Source organism: Pollachius pollachius, assembly GCF_949987615.1.
Source record: "Pollachius pollachius genome assembly, chromosome: 12".
NCBI lineage: Eukaryota > Metazoa > Chordata > Actinopteri > Gadiformes > Gadidae > Pollachius > Pollachius pollachius.
The window spans coordinates 21,324,641-21,340,841 of NC_136945.1; the positions used below are offsets into that span (position 1 = coordinate 21,324,641).

General features: G+C 45.9%; 1 protein-coding gene across 2 annotated transcripts in view; it reads left to right on the forward strand.

Moving 5' to 3' along the window:
• The window catches only part of rnf123 (ring finger protein 123), a 121,698-nt gene that overhangs the window by 16,453 nt on the left and 89,044 nt on the right, over window positions 1-16,201 (forward strand). For both annotated transcript variants that reach the window (XM_079748002.1, XM_079748003.1), the window contains exons 21-28: window positions 917-1,018; window positions 4,017-4,117; window positions 4,741-4,933; window positions 5,743-5,888; window positions 14,491-14,574; window positions 14,879-14,986; window positions 15,240-15,417; window positions 16,179-16,201. The exon at window positions 16,179-16,201 is cut by the window's right edge and continues 52 nt beyond it. In XM_079748002.1, coding sequence (XP_079604128.1) covers window positions 917-1,018; window positions 4,017-4,117; window positions 4,741-4,933; window positions 5,743-5,888; window positions 14,491-14,574; window positions 14,879-14,986; window positions 15,240-15,417; window positions 16,179-16,201 — 935 coding nt within the window. The remainder of the gene's footprint in view (window positions 1-916; window positions 1,019-4,016; window positions 4,118-4,740; window positions 4,934-5,742; window positions 5,889-14,490; window positions 14,575-14,878; window positions 14,987-15,239; window positions 15,418-16,178) is intronic.

The window sequence follows — 16,201 nt, forward strand, 5'->3', positions numbered from 1 at the left end:
CTCCTCTTCCTCTGTAGGTCTACGTCAAGGGGGATTTCTTAGGCTGAACCATTTGGAGAAATAATCGAATGGCGATTATTCCGACCAATATTGCGATTACGATTCAGTATGCGATTTTTCTTTTTAAAGTTCCCGATCTGTATGATCCACTGAACAAGCAATCCATCGTTGGAAGCAGTCAACATATAAACAAATGGCGATCTATTGTATCGCAACGTCGGTTTGAATTAGATGAATGGTTCAGCCCTAGTTGGTGACTCTTCTCTCCTCCTCTAGGCCTGCGTCTGGGGGGATTTCTAGTCTGGGGTGTAGTTAACCTTCTGTGATGTCATCACTATTTAAAGGATCATAATATCCATCACGCACACACCATATCCTGGTGTTCTGCGTGTGTGTGTGTGTTTACGTTCATTACACACTCATTTACTCGGGGACCCGGGGGTCTGTTTCTTAATGATGTCAATAGTGTCAAAAGGGCGATTAGTGTCTCAGTGTTGGCTGCTGAATGACCCTGGAGCTGCACTTTGGTTGGCTCTCTCCAGTGCGCTCTGTTCCCTGTTCCCCTCCTCAGCCCCTTCTCTACTACTTATTGTTCCGCTGTATTATTGGTCTGCTTCTATAGTCTCCCCCGTGTCCCCTATCTTGTCTCCCTTTCTCCTCTCTCTTCTCATCTCCATCACTCTGTGTTCCACTCTCTCCTCTACCGTCTCATCCTCTCTCCTCTTTATTTGACTCTGTACTCTACTGTACCCCATGCACTTCATTTATTGTCGATCGCTCCATTCCTTTCCTTCTTTTATGAACCCCACTTTATCACACAACTGTATTAATATCTGCTCTTTTGCCATCTATTTACCACAACCTCTCTCTCTCTCTCTCTCTCTCTCTCTCTCTCTCTCTCCCTCTCTCCACCCAGAGGCCTATGTTCCTCCCCAGCTCTTCTACAATGGGAAGGTGGACTACTTTGACCTGCAGAGACTAGGAGGTCTGCTCTCCCATCTGAAGAAGACCCTCAAAGGTGGGTCACAGGAACACACATTCCCTCCTGCACCTTCTGTATGGAGCTAGGGTTTGGCTGCCCCTCCAGGGAGTCAAGGTTATCCTTTAAGGCTTTAATCCCGGCTCTACCAGAAAAAAAATGTCTTCTTTGCGCAGTTGCTTAAGGTTACCACTAGAGGGCACAACTGAACCGTGTTCCCATCAGATAAAGTACAACCACCAAGGCCTCCAGGATGCAGGTGTTAGGAATCACAAGAAACTTTAAACCAAAGCCAAACTAAACAGAGACTAGATTGAGATATAAGCTTTTTGTGTGATTAACTTTTCTTTTCGAGATAATAATGGCCTATGAAAAACGGAATGACTCTTCCACAATCAATACAATAGTTCCATGACATAACATCAATACAGCCAGAAGACGTGCAATTGGAACCAGCCACAAAACAAACATCCCCCCTCGAAAGTAACGAGGTTGTCATTTAAACGCGCGTGTTTTATCGCTTATTTTTCTAATTGCGGTGTTAATCTTCGGGCGCTACGCGGGTGCCCTGGGAAATGCACGAGTCTGACAAGCGTGCCAATGCCCGATCAGGGAAATTAAAAATAGTGTCAGTCGGCTGACGTTCCCGTCACGAGAGAGTGGCGTCACGTCGCGCTCAGACCAGCGCTCCGGTCCGACGGGTCCGGAACGTCGCCTGACGTTCCCCAGTGATCCCGGACTGATTGACAAGTGGGCCGCCCCGAGGGCCAAATCCCGCGGGGCGATCGCCGCGGGCACCTCACTCTACGTTCCCCTCATTTTTCCCTCTTCTTTTAATAATTGATTGCCCCTGGAGGCAGAGGAGGGAGGCAGCCTTGGGGTTTTCGGACGGTAGAGTGATGGCCGGTGATGGAACGTTCTGGAAGCGGGTGCCAGGAGTCCGTCTCCTTAACGGCGGGGCTCTGTGCGGTAATCTCTCAGCGCTGGGCGTAAACAGCGGTTAGGACTCAGCGCGGGGCGGGGCCTACGTGACAGACGGCCCCCCCGCTCAAGGACTCGTGATTCCAGAAATAGACGTTTCGTCTGCAGCAAGACGGATGGAGACGGATGGAGACGGGTGGAGAACGGATGGGAGGGAGGGTGGAGGGAGAAGGGGAGGGATCAGGGGGTGAGACGGGGGGTGCGACGGGTGGGGACGGGTGGAGGGAGAAGGGGAGGGTTCAGGGGGTGAGACGGCTGGGGACGGGAGGAGGGGAGGGATGGGGGGTGAGACAGGGGGAGGGGAGGGTGGGGAGGTTAGACGGCCGGGGGGAGGGATCTAGGGGTGAGACGGGAGGGGGTGTAGGGGACGGATCGGGGGGTGAGACAGGGGGAGGGGAGGGTGGGGGGTGAGACGGGGTCCACCTTCTCAGTGTGTGATGGGCTGTCCTTGGCTTGCTCTGTTCCTGTAGACCCCCCCCCCCCCTGCTGTTTTACTGTACATGTTGGAGAAACAACAACCTTGAAAGAGTCTTTGTGGAGCGAAGGGTGTTATGATTCATCATGCATTGACTGGTTAACTTTCTGTTGAAAAACGACCACAAGAAAGCAGTCGGTTCAACCTGGACTCATTCTGAACCTGAATCTCCCATCCCCTCTCTTTCTCAATATAATTCAACTTAATTCCAGTGGCTCTCTTGGCATGGAAAATATACTCTAACAATTGCAATTAAAAATGTAAATAGATAAATGAATAAATCACCACACATTTTGATGAAAAAATAGATAAAATATTATACAAACAAGGTTATTTCTCACTCTCTCTCTTTCTTCCTAAGAACTATGAGCGTGGTTTATTGTCTCCTCTCTTCCTCTCCCTCTTTCTTTCTCTCCCTGTCACACACACACACACACACACACACACACACACACACACACACACAATAAAATTGACCATCTGCTGCCTGGTCACCTCCATCAAAACAGCTTTCGGCTCCTTCATAAGATGGCCACTATATACAGATATATATATCTATATCTATATATATAGAGAGAGAGAGAGAGAGGGTGAGAGAGAGGGTGAGAGAGAGAGAAATTACACACACAACAGACGCTTCTTCAGTTTTCATTCCCTTGAGGGTTGGAAGGAGGATCCATCTGAGCTCTGAGATCAGACTCAGTAATACTACTAGACTGATTAAGGCGTCTCCAACCAGATTCAGCAAGGCTCTGCTGCTAGACCGAGTAAGGAGTCTACCTCTAATTACATTCTCTCCCTTTATATATAGAATACACGTACAAATGATATAGTAATATGAGGTTTACACAGCTTCAAACACTGCAACGCAGGTTGCAAGTGGCATGGACTCCACGTCCAGCCGGCCAATCCTACATTTGCATTAATATTTAAAGCACTTAGCTGATTCACTTATCCAGAATGGTTTCACCGTGGGAGCGCTGGAGATACTCAGTTCTTCCGCATTAGACCGGGGAAACAAAGGCACTCCTACTTATTGTTTTGGAGGAGGGTTGAGTCTCTGCCTCTCACAATGCGGCCTCGCTCGGAAACACAGGAGGCGGAACTGAGCTGAACAGAGAAAGACCAAACAAGATGTGGCCTCAATATCAAAGTGATACAAAGCATCTTCAGGTGCTGCAGCTGCAGATTCTTCATAGTAACGGTTTATTTATTTATTTGTATTATATTTTATTTATAGTTATTGTCCCCATGATATGAAGGTCTAATAGTTGCTGGCATGCAGGCCTTTCATAACCAATAATATGGTAACCTGCATTCTAAATGATAGAAAACAACACTCAGTATTCTGCTAACCTGCCCTCTTTACATAATAATGCAACATAATGAGTAAACATCGTCTGTAAAGGACTTCGATGGGTTGTGTATAGTGTTTGTAACTGTGTGTGTGTATGTGTGTGTGTGTGTGTCTGTGTGGTTGGGGGTGTGTGTATGGGTGTGTGTGTGTGTGTGCGTGCGTGTGTGTGTGCGTGCGTGCGTGCGCACACGTGCGCGTGTTCATGCATGTGCGTGTGTGTGCAGATGAGCTGGCCAGTAAAACCAACATCATCATCGACCCTGCTGAGATCCTGACCACGTCCATGGACGACCTGGACGAGGACGAGGAGAGCGGAGCAGCACAGGTGTGTGTGTGTGTGTGAACGTGTACACGTGTGCACGCGCTCGTGTGTGTGCATCGGGGGTGCACAAATGCGTGTGTGCGTGCGTGTGTGTGTGTGTGTACAGATTTTGTTACCCTCCAACCTGGGACCTTGAAGCGGTAGAGCTGGAGTTAAGCTGATGTTTGCTTGTGTGGACAACGGCTCCCAGCCGCTCTGAAAGGACGCCTCACAGCTGTTCCCGTCTGCCCCCGTCTGTGCGGTCTCATTAATGAAGTCAGCAGCTAATTAGTTTAGCAGACAGCCATTCTTGCACAATCAAATTACTTTCCGTCTGTAAATTATATTTTTCGGTGACTGTAACAGAAATCTCTCTCTATCTACTGTGTGTGTGTGTGTTTGTGTCTGTGCGGTGTGTTTGTGTGTGTGTGGTGTGTTTGAGTGTGCGTGCGGTGTGTCTGTGTGTGTGCTGTGTTTTTGTGCTTGTGTGTTTGTGTGTGTGCGCGGTGTGTTTGTGTATGTGTTTGTGCGCGGTGTGTTTGTGTGTGTGTGTTTGTGCGGCGTGTGTGCGTGTGTTTGTACGGTGTGTATGTGTGTGTGTGTGCGTGTGTGTGTTTGTGTGTGTGTAAATGCAATGTCCGTCAAAGCGGCCATTCGGTGCGGCGGCGATGGGCGGGGCGTTAGCGCGGCCCAGCTGGCTGAGCTCGCCGACGCTGGGTCGAGCGAACCGCTTCCTTAGCACGGCCGCCGTCAGCCTCATGACCCCCAGACGACCCCTGGCCCCCCCCGAAAAGGTCAAAGTTCGCACCTTAGCTGTGGAGCAAAGGACAGAGGAAGACAGTAAGTATAAGGGCTCAGTGGTGACTTTTAGAAGAACTACAGAACTACATGTTCCATCAGTCTGTTGCCTCTTTTAGCAAATAGCTTTTTAGTCTATGATCACATTAAGGGCTGAAGTGGCACCAAATCTAATTTATTTCGACCAAATGTTCTTTCAGAGCAGTGTGAACGATACACACCCAACGGAATATGATCTTTTAAAATCAGATCCGGCCCCTGGTCTGAAACATGCTTGACCTGTGGCCCTCGTTGTCCAGACCGTAGTCTGAACAATCAGCGCGGAACATCAGGTCAGAGTAAACAACAAAAATCTGAATTGAGTAACGTGCCTTCGTCTCCAGTGGGAGTGATCGGGTTGGCCGAGCAGACTTCAAAAGCTAGGAAGAGTCGTAGTTGTCCAGGTGTTCTGTAAGGTCGATAGCTAGGGGCTGGCTGGTACCGAAAATTAAGCTAGGAGTGCTAAAGACGTTGTCCCCCATCCGTGCGAGGGTGATCTCGCCTTTGGTTCTCACACGGACGGGAGCTTACGTTCTCCTGTCCTGCCAGTGGTTGCCTGCACAGTTGCGGTGAAGGCTAAAGATTGTTATTGGACTGCTGTGAACGAGAGCTAGGGGATGAAACGAGGACATAATACTGAGTCATTCCCGTCCTAGAGTATGGCTACTTCCTGTTTCTCTGACTACGCTTCTTGACAGACCTGTCCTTTGTCAACTTAGTTTTACATTCACACCTTATTTCAGTTATTTTGTTATCCTGTCTCTTATCAAGTCTGTCCTTTTCCCCCTTCTTTCTCGATCCTTTTCCTGAAGTTGAAGGAAGCCATGGCAACGATGGCCTGTTGCTGGGGCGACCGCTGGAAGAGCCGGATCAGCCAATCGCAGAGAAGTCCTTGTTGGAGATCGTAGATGGGATTGTAATGATGTACAACCTGAGTGTGCACCAGCAACTTGGCAAGGTGTGTGTTGTCATGTGTGTATGTGTGTCCCAGTTTCCTGTCTGTTTTGTCATTGTGTCTTGGTATGCCGAAAAGCCAGCCAAACACCTAATACAAGGGCCCATACGAAAAATAATGAAAACATGAGATCCTGTTTTTGAATACCTTTGGGTAATCATAAAGGGCTTAAGGTAGCTTTGTGCGAGGGGCTTCCACAGGAACGCTATGCTCGATTCAGCAAAATAACCTTCAAGCCGTTGCAAAGGTTAAGCATCACCTCAGTCATGTGCTAGATATGCTGGCATCTGTTCTAAAAAAAGTATTTTTGGCCATGAATGTATTCATTCATTCTATTCATATAGTGCTGCATCTTGAAGAAAAAAAAAGGTTCACCCTTATGTGACAAAGTTAAAGTCAGATTCTCTGTAAATTACCTTTCAATAGTGATATTCTTCACTGACTATTTTAGGACGCTTCTATTCCCTCTGCACAACTTTGCCCTGGCGGTGACTGTCCTGGTTTCTTTCTACGTCACATCCCATGTTTTCCCCCGCTAATAAGATGCGTCATTGTGTGCACTTGAAACTCCTTGGCCCTTTTTAGGTTGGTTTTAGGTTGAGGGCAGTGGTGCGATTAAACCACAGGAAGAGCGTCTACCACAGAGATGCTAAAGGTTAATGAATACATGCACAGCCTGACCTTTGGATCAGAGGTCTAAAGCCTACCCGTGTTAGAGGCTTCATCAGCAGGCCAGACATGGGTGATGGCTCTACTTGATTATACAAGTATGGCGGCTCAGACAACTCAGAAAAGCAAGAGAAGTTGGTGCGAAACCAAACACTGTAGCGTCATACCCACTTGTCAAGGGGATAACTGTTTTACTCGCACATCAGAAGGAAGGAAATGTCCTCTAGGTTTTAGGCAGGTGGTCTTCTACCAACCTTCGCCCTACGAACCCCCACATTCATTGCCATGGAGTACCACCTGCGACGGAGCCAAGTATGAGGATAATATTGCTCCTGCTAGAATAAGGCACAATTTGCCGACTCGCAATGCTTGAAGCATATCTTAAAGAACGCAAAACCACAGAACCAACAGTATTAATTAAATTGAGGCAGATGTCGGAGAAAACCATTTATTCATGGGCAGCAGATAGTTAACCGCTATGCTACAATTTCCTTTGAGAAAGGGCAGACATTGCAGTTGATCAGTAGCCACCCTTCCCAGGCTGTCCTGAAACAACTGGCCATCCTTTACCGTCTCCCATTCCATTACTGTTGGAGTCTGCCATGTCAGCAGAGCCGACCGTAGGCTCTCCGGGGTTGTATCTGGTTAGGAAGAAGGCCTGTCTGCCTTGCTGGTAGCGGGACCTGGAACTGAAGTGGTAGACCGGATCCAGGTCAGAGACGTCGCTCAACACGGGCTCCTCCTCCTCAGGGTTCTCCTCCTCAGGGTTCTGCTTGTCCATGGAGGGGACTAGCTCCTCAGAGTAGCCTTCAGGAACAGGGTAGTAACCGTCACTACCAGAGTCCATACCACCGTTCTTGGCCCAGACAGAGTCTCCAGCATCCATATCCTTAGCGTCACTGTTCTGCTGGGACCAAGCTGAAGGCTCTTCTCCGTAGTACTCTTGCAGTGCTCTGCCATAAGGAAACACCATGCCTCCATCACCAGCTTCGGGATAAGCAGAGCCAGGACCGCTGAAGTCACTCCATGCTGGGAAAGGATTGTTTGAGCCAAACGGAGAAGAACATGTGATAAAGTTCCAAATTATTCTTTACCTGGAGCATGTTGCTCGTTTTAGAAGTTCATTAAGTAAATGCTAACCTTTCAGTGGTAGTGAAACGACCCCTCCAATCAGACATGAGATGCATAATAACCTTAGGATAGATCCAGACATATTTTAGTCAGGCACATATTAAAAACACTTTACGATTAAGGATTACAACACTAGATCTCCTCTTACCCAAAAGAGCTCACACTATGTCCAGCCATGTTGCTCTGTTGAAGGTGCTGCTCCACAAATGAGTGTTCCTCTCATCCAACTCTGGTTCTTTTAAAGGGTCGTTCACTCCAGTTCGATTAATGACTAATTAACCGCACCTGTTCACCTCAATCTGAGGCATACTGACAATATCACCTACTAAGTCGTTTAGCATATGAATTTATCGAGGGTGACCAATGAGAGATTTGTTTTACTATGTTATTTTATACGTAGGGGTTAGGTGTTTTACTTAAGTTTTCCTAGTCTAAATTAAGGGTTGAAATCGAGAACCTTCTAGCTCAGAGTAAAACATCCTTATTTCAGCCAAATGCTACAAGAAGAACATGTGATCATGATCCATATGATCCCCTTTACCTGGAAAATGTTTTAAGAATCAGGATATTAAGAAAGGTTTGCCTTTAAGTGATACAAATATTCCTCCAATCAGACGAGTCAAGGCAGATAGAAGAGTATCAAGTTATAACATTTAACGGTTAACACGACAGCTTATCTTAAATAGCCAACCATGTTGCTTTGTTTAAACTGTGCCACAAACAGATTATCCAGGCCAAACCAACAAGTACCTCTGGGAATAACCTGTGGTTCTTGGATTGAGTTTAATTTAAGTAAATTGGCCATTAGCGTTGGTTACTTTAGTTATGCCGTCTGTATCGGATGGCATTTCATTTATATTCAGCCGTGTGAGATTACCGCTAAGATTTCTAGAGTCCGGTTATGCCCTTGTTAGAGAGCACACCATTTTGTATCTCTATAGAACTTTGTGGTACAACATAACTGGCAAGATATGCATGATTCCAAAGTCAAGACTGTTGAAGCACCTTACAAGTAGTTCAGTAAGAGGTCAATTTAAGACCTTTCAGGAAAACACATTCTTGGCAAATCAGGGTTCAATTAAGTGCTTTTGTCCTACATTTGATTCAATTTCTGCCAACTTTGTCTTTCCAACTAGGGTAAGTCACACTTACCACACAAAAAAAATAAGTACAGTATCCATTAGCAAGCCAATGTTGGCAGACTGCACGGATCGACATCAAGACCCAAGGAGAACACGCATCCATAACACTCATAGTTTAGCAGCTATAACAGCAGCAGTGCGATGCCTAAGGCAAAGTATCTTGACATTCAGTACAAGCCAACAGATGCTGACACAAATAAAATATAAAGATTTATTATACAGACAAACAGTAAAAGTTTGACAAAAGAGTCGTGTTATAGTAGTTAAAAATGCAAGTTTGCAGATACTCCAAATAGTGGTTGGCCTGGCAGAGAGAAGCGTATGGGGAGGGGCAGGGACAAGACCTATCTGGGAGATAAGGTGGCTTGCATGGAGACCTGTGCGGCTTGCTGGTAGCCGAAGGAGTCGCCCGGCTCAAGGTCAGGGACATGGATCCACACCAACTCCTCAGGGTCCACCAGGTGGCTAGCCTCGCTGCCCTCTGGGGTTGGCTTGTAAAGTCCAGCCTCAGTGTTTCTGTGGCCGCTATGCCGGGACCCAGGCAAAGGCCCTTCTAGGATGTAGTCATCTTGGGATGTGCTCCTAGAAGTATCCACCAAACTACTTTCACCAACTTTGGGATAAGCAGAGCCAGGGATGCTCAAGTCGGTCAATGCAGGTGAAGGTATTTTTGAGCCAAAACCTAAAAAGGGAACAAGATTTACCCATTAGTGTTCCTCTTACCCACAACCCTATTGCCTCATAGCAGCTCACTTGATAAAAAGATAGCAATGTTGTACCATTATCTACTGGTAATGATAATGTACACCGAATCAGACACAGTATCCAGGTTGACCTGAGAATAGAGCAACAGATGAGTCAGATGGTTTCACAATATAATTGGGTTTCTATACATTGAAGTTTCAATAAAAATCTTTACCTCAAATAGAATGCCCAAGGACCTTGCATGTTGTTTTTTGAAAGGCTTTGCTGGGTTTGCTCTACAAATCAATATCCAGGACCTGTAAACTCACACCCCTCAGAGAGGACAGTGATTCTTTGAAGGATTGTTCGCTCCAGTTCAATTGATTACTGATTAACCACACCTGTTGACCTTCATCAGCAGCCATATTGACTATTAGCCATCAATGTTAGCACATTTAGCACTCCTTGATCCATTGTGTACATAACATTTATTAGGTATATGTTATTTATGAACAGGAGTAAGGTACATAGTTCAAGGATGCCTACAGGTATACTGCCAACATTGAGGGGCATAGGATTGAAGGGGCATAGGGCAGGGATTGAAATAAACATTTTCTCCTTTGCTTGATACAAATTAAACATTTGTTCCATGTCTGTAGCACACGGCTAGTTATTTATCTTAAGCTGTGTTAATGACGGTCTCTTAAATGGTTGTAGTGTCAGACATCGTCAAATATGGTGCCATTTTTCAAATGCACCATACCATTGCCTGAACACAGTATTGGCAAGACCAGACAAGCATTAACTGCAAAGTTAGGTCCTTGGAGGAGAGCACTGATGACACCCAACTGTAGTCTAGTTTAAGAGAAGCGTCCTCTGCAATTTGTTTGACATATGTTGGTGGCCTGTCAACAACTCTCCATTTAACTTCATTTTTGAACGCACCCTTTGGGCCTTCATATTTTATCAGAGACACTTGAAATACCAAAGTTCAATGGATCCAGGATAACATAGTTTGTTGAAGAGATACAATAGTGCTTCATGGACATCTTCAAACAAAACTTAACACTGTATCAAAGCAGAGTGAATAGGTTTCAAAGGCAAAGATTTATTCATATACAGCCATTATAAATGAAGACATTGCAGTTGATCAGTAGCCACCCTTCCCAGGCTGTCCTGAAACAACTGGCCATCCTTTACCATCTCCCATTCCATTACTGTTGGAGTCTGCCATGTCAGCAGAGCCGACCGTAGGCTCTCCGGGGTTGTATCTGGTTAGGAAGAAGGCCTGTCTGCCTTGCTGGTAGCGGGACCTGGAACTGAAGTGGTAGACCGGATCCAGGTCAGAGACGTCGCTCAACACGGGCTCCTCCTCCTCATGGTTCTCCTGGTCCATGGAGGGGACTAGCTCCTCAGAGTAGCCTTCAGGAACAGGGTAGTAACCGTCACTACCAGAGTCCATACCACCGTTCTTGGCCCAGACAGAGTCTCCAGCATCCATATCCGAGCCTTCATTTGAGTAGGCCCCTCCATCAGCCTTAGCGTCACTGTTCTGCTGGGACCAAGCTGAAGGCTCTTGTCTGTAGTTCTCTTTTGGTGCTCTGCCATAAGTATACACCGAGGCGTCTTGGCCAACAGGATAAGCAGAACCAGGACTGCTGAAGTCACTCCATGCTGGGGAAGGATTATTTGAGCCAAACCATAGGAAAAAAAAAAAGATGCAATGGTCACAAATCATTCTGAAATCAGATGCTTCCTTGGATGAGGACATTTCAGTACAATATTGAAAGTTTTACCATTTACTGGTAGTGAAAAGACCTCTCCAATCAGACATGAGATCCATATTAACCTGCGGACAGATCCAGATATATTTTAGCAATGCAGATATTTAAAACCATTAAGGATCACACTCGCCTCTTACCCCAAAGCGCTCACACTTTGTCTAGCCATGTTGCTCTTCTTAAGGTGCTGCTCCACAAATGAGTGTTGCTGACAACTAACTGTGGTTCTTTTAAATGGTGGTTCACTCCAGGTCAATTGATTACTGATTAACCACACCTGTTGACCTTCATCAGCAGCCATATTGACTGAGCCATCACTATAAGCACATAAAGCAGTCTTTGATTCATTGTGTACAATAACATTTGGTACGTGTTATTTATGAACAGGCAGGGATAAGGCCCCTAGCTCAAGGATGCCTACTGAGTAAACTGCTTACATTGAGGGGCATAGCCATGAACCTTTTCTGCTGGGAGACAATTGTCCACCTTTAGTGTCCTTTGTTTGATGCCATTTAAACATTTACTTTGTTCCTGTGTTAAGTGGCTCAAATGGTATTTTCAATGTTCCAGATCTATGGCACCCAATGTCAAATCAAAAGGCCATTTTGAAGTGATATCCCAAAGAGTCAGACAAGCATGAATTGCAAAGTTATGTCCTAATGAGCACTGATGACCGCCAACTGTAGTCTAAAACAAAACTAAAGTTGTCTGACTGGCCTTGTATATTTTAGGTAATTGGCTTTCCGACAACTCCATTCTCTATATATTTTCTTTAAAAACAGTGAACCCTGAGGCTCTTATATTTTGGCAGACACTTGCAATAACCAAAGGGTTCCATGGATCCAGGATAAAGTAGTTTGGTCAGACACCAAAGCTTAGCACATCTTTAGCAACTTTTAAAGCAAAGGAAACTGATTTTAAAAGCAATAATTTATTCATATGCAGCCATTAGAAATTAAAGACATTGCAGCAGATCAGTGACGGCCCTTGCCAGGCTGTCCTGAAACAACTGGCCATCCTTTTCCATTTCATTACTATTGGAGTCTGCCATGTCAGCAGAGACGACCATAGGCTCTCCGGGGTTGTATCTGGTTAGGAAGAAGGCTAGTCTGCCTTGCTGGTAGCGGGACCTGGAACTGAAGTGGTAGACCGGATCCAGGTCAGAGACGTCGCTCAACACGGGCTCCTGAGGCCTCATTACAGAAACTTCCTAACTCTGAAATCCTATCCTAAGATAGGAAGGCATTTAGGGGTTTTGATATTACAGAAGGAGGTTTCCTAACTTAAGAAGAAATCCTATCTTAAGACATGAATTTAGCCATTACAGAACTATCCTAAGTTAAGAGTTTCTTAAGTTAGGATCCCTAAGTTAGGTGGCAATACACCCTGTCCTATGTTCGAAATAACAAAAAAATGAAATAGTAGCGTCACTGCTAGTGGGTCTGTATGACAATGATGAGAATTTGGTGGAAGAATTACTTTAATACCTCTTGTTCTCTGTACCAATACCCACCATGACCGTAGTACTAGTGCTACTAGCTTGCCGTTATTAACAAGGATCCTGAACAGTCTGTTAATGTTAAAAGTAACTTGTTCTATCAATCTCATGCGCACAGTGCAGAAAGACATAACCTGATGATTGCCGAAAATCTGATTGAAAGAACAGTTAGGATAACCCAAGACATAAGATAGGAAACGGCCAACAGGTTAGGGACTGCTTCTGTAATAGGAAATTAGGATTTTCCCTATCTTTGAGTCCCTAACTTAAACCAGGATAAGAAGTTAGGATTTTTTCTGTTATGAGGACCCTGCTCCTCCGGGGTCCCGTCCTCCATGGCGGGGACTAGCTCCTCAGCGTAGCCTTCAGGAACAGGGTAGTAACCGTCACTACCAGAGTCCATAGCACTGTTCTCGCCCGAGCCAAAGACTCCCGCATCCATATCCGAGCCGTAAGTTGAGTAGGCCCCTCCATCAGCCTTAGCGTCACTGTTCTGCTGGGACTGAGCTGAAGGCTCTTGTCTGCCATAAGTATACACCGAGGCGTCTTGACCAACAGGATAAGCAGAACCAGGACTGCTGAAGTCACTCCATGCTAGGGAAGGATTATTTGAGCCAAACCATAGGAAAAGCAAAGATGCAATGGTCACAAATCATTCTGAAAGCAGTTGCCACTTCTTATTGGGACATTTTAGTAAAATATTGAAAGTTTTACCCTTTACTGGTAGTGAAAAGACACCGCCAATCAGACTTGAGATCCATATTAACCTGCGGACAGAGCCAGTCATATTTTAGTCAAGCAGATATTTAATAACCGCTCTAGAGTTGCACTTACCCTAAAAAGCTCACATTTTGTGCAGCCATGCTGCTCTGTTTAGGGTACTGCTCCGCAAATGAGTGTTCCAGACAACCAACTCTGGTTCTTTTATAGGTTTCTTTTACTTCCTTCCAATTTATAACTGATTAACGACACCTGTTGACCTCAATGAGATTCCATACCATAATTCCAACCAACAAGGGCAACGTTTTGACATGTTGAGGGGAGTGTCTTATGTCCGCATTTATTTGAGACCATATGCACAGAAAAGCAGACGGAGGGAGTTACCCTGGAGCTCCCACGAGTTTTTAAAGCCATGTGACATGCTGCATAGGGAAGTTAACACCAGCATTTCTGATGTTTTAATCCCAGAATGCATTATGTTATGCAAGGCAACACAACACATGCTTGATGTTATTTATGTTCAAGGCAAGGCAACTTTATTTATATAGCACTTTTCATACACAAGACACAATGGCAAAGTAAAAAAAATGCATTGTAGAAAGTGCAGTGTATTTAAGTTAAAGACATAAAGGTCTTAAATTAAAACATTGTTGGCTCTGATTATGCTGTGTGTCTTACTTTGTCTCTCTTGCTTCCCTTCTCAGAGTGGGTTTTGAATATTTTATTCACACTCGTATCATAATGCATTTTGTTAAGTTCTTGGGAATTGCAATGTGACGTACAAAATAATGTGTTGTTGATTTCAAATTTGAAGTATCTACATGTTATTTATTTATTGAATCATTGTTGTTGGTGAGCTAGTCTGAGATCTCATTTTGGAAATAATAAATAAGGTGAAAATGAAATACTGTCATTTAAATCTCTCTCCTCTCTCCCTCTCCCTCCCCCTCTCTCTGCCTCTCTCTCTCTCCCTGTCCAAGATGGTTGTAGTGTCAGATGACGTCCATGAGTACGCTATGGCACTGAAAGACACAGAAGAGAAGATAGCTCGATGCCCTGCAAGGGTAAGCAGACATCATCTGTCCACCTTTACATTCGTCCAACCAAGCTGTTAACCCTCCCAGTCGATCCCTCTGTTAAACCCACCAACATCATACATAATATGACCATTCATTTAATTATCTAGACGGATTTAGGTGGACCAGTCTCAACGTCACGCAATAAATTCTGAAAAATTGTTTCTTGAAGACCGCACATAAGAGATGTGCAACCGTGTCACGGCCGAGGAGGGCTGGGGAAAAAGTGCTGTAGACTGTGGTGCTGTTTGACCTTTTCACAATGTGGGCTGTGGTGCTTTTATTCCCTCAGAGAGCCGACATTCTGGATGAGCTCCAGAAGAGCCAGAAGGTTTTTGCTGAGAAGCTGAACCACCTCAGCAGAAGACTGGCCTGGATCAATGCGACTGTGTACTCCAAGGTAGGTGTGTGCGTGTGCGCGCGTGCGTGCGTGTGTGTTGATCACGAGCCATGGTTTTCCGTTGAGGCTACTCATTACCTGTTCATTTTGTGCCCGTGATAGTCCACCTCTGGTTATCTCCAGCTCACCGGGGCGCTAACACAGCATAGCATTAGCACTTTCCTGCCCCCGTTACACATAGGAGGGGGTCCCCTGTCTACAGACGGGAGGCCCCCCACCCAGCCTAACGTCCCGTGCTCTCTGCGTCCCCCAGGAGAAGATGCTGGATGTGTACTGGCTGCTGAGGGTGTGTATCCGCACGGTGGAGCACGCCGACAGCACGGGATCGCTGTTCGCCTTCGCCCCCGAGTTCTACCTGAACGTGGCCATGAACGCCTACAGCGCCCTGAAGAACTACTTCAGCCCGGCCAACAGCATGGACGACCTACCAGGTAGTGCAACCCCCGCCCCCCAGCGGTGGTCTTCACACCGAACCGGAGAGGCTGCGATCGCACCAGGCACCCACCACGGGAATGAAGGAGTCTAGCGTCAGCGCGACTAGAGTCATTCACTTACATTCAGGGCGTTGAGCAGAGGCTTTTATCCAAAGCGCCTCACAATAAGTACATTTGTCCGAAGAAAGAGAAACAAGAACGTATCTCTGTCGGTACAGTGAGGAGTAAGTGCCAAGCACTAACCATTGTCAGGTTAACCCATTCCCTTTGTACAACAAAGATAGATAGGGTAAGATGCTGCACAATGCTGAGTACTATTTCTAAGTGCAAGGACGTTCAACATACAATAGGTGCGTAAGAGGGATGTGGGGGATGGGGGTTAAGAGGGAAGGCTATGCAGAGTCTAGGTGAATTCTCTCATCAACAAACAGCCCACAACAGCCCCCTGTGACAAAATCCCATTTTCATTGCCTCACGCGCTAACTTAATAACTTAATAACCGTTGCTCTGGAATCAACTTGAATAAGTCCATGAACATTCTGGCTAATCATGACGGGAAGTGATCCGATGATTTTAAAGCTAATCCGGGGAAAATTCGAGCTAAGCTGTCATGCAACAGCGTGGAGTGATCCAATTATTCATTCTGCTCTGAAATCGAATTAGTGGTGTGGTATCGTGGCTGGCTGGTGGTTCATGCGGGGACATGTTGAACGGTGACAGAGTGTGTTAACCGTCTCCTACCTCCATCGTTCCCTCAGGCTATGAAGACACCCTCACTCAG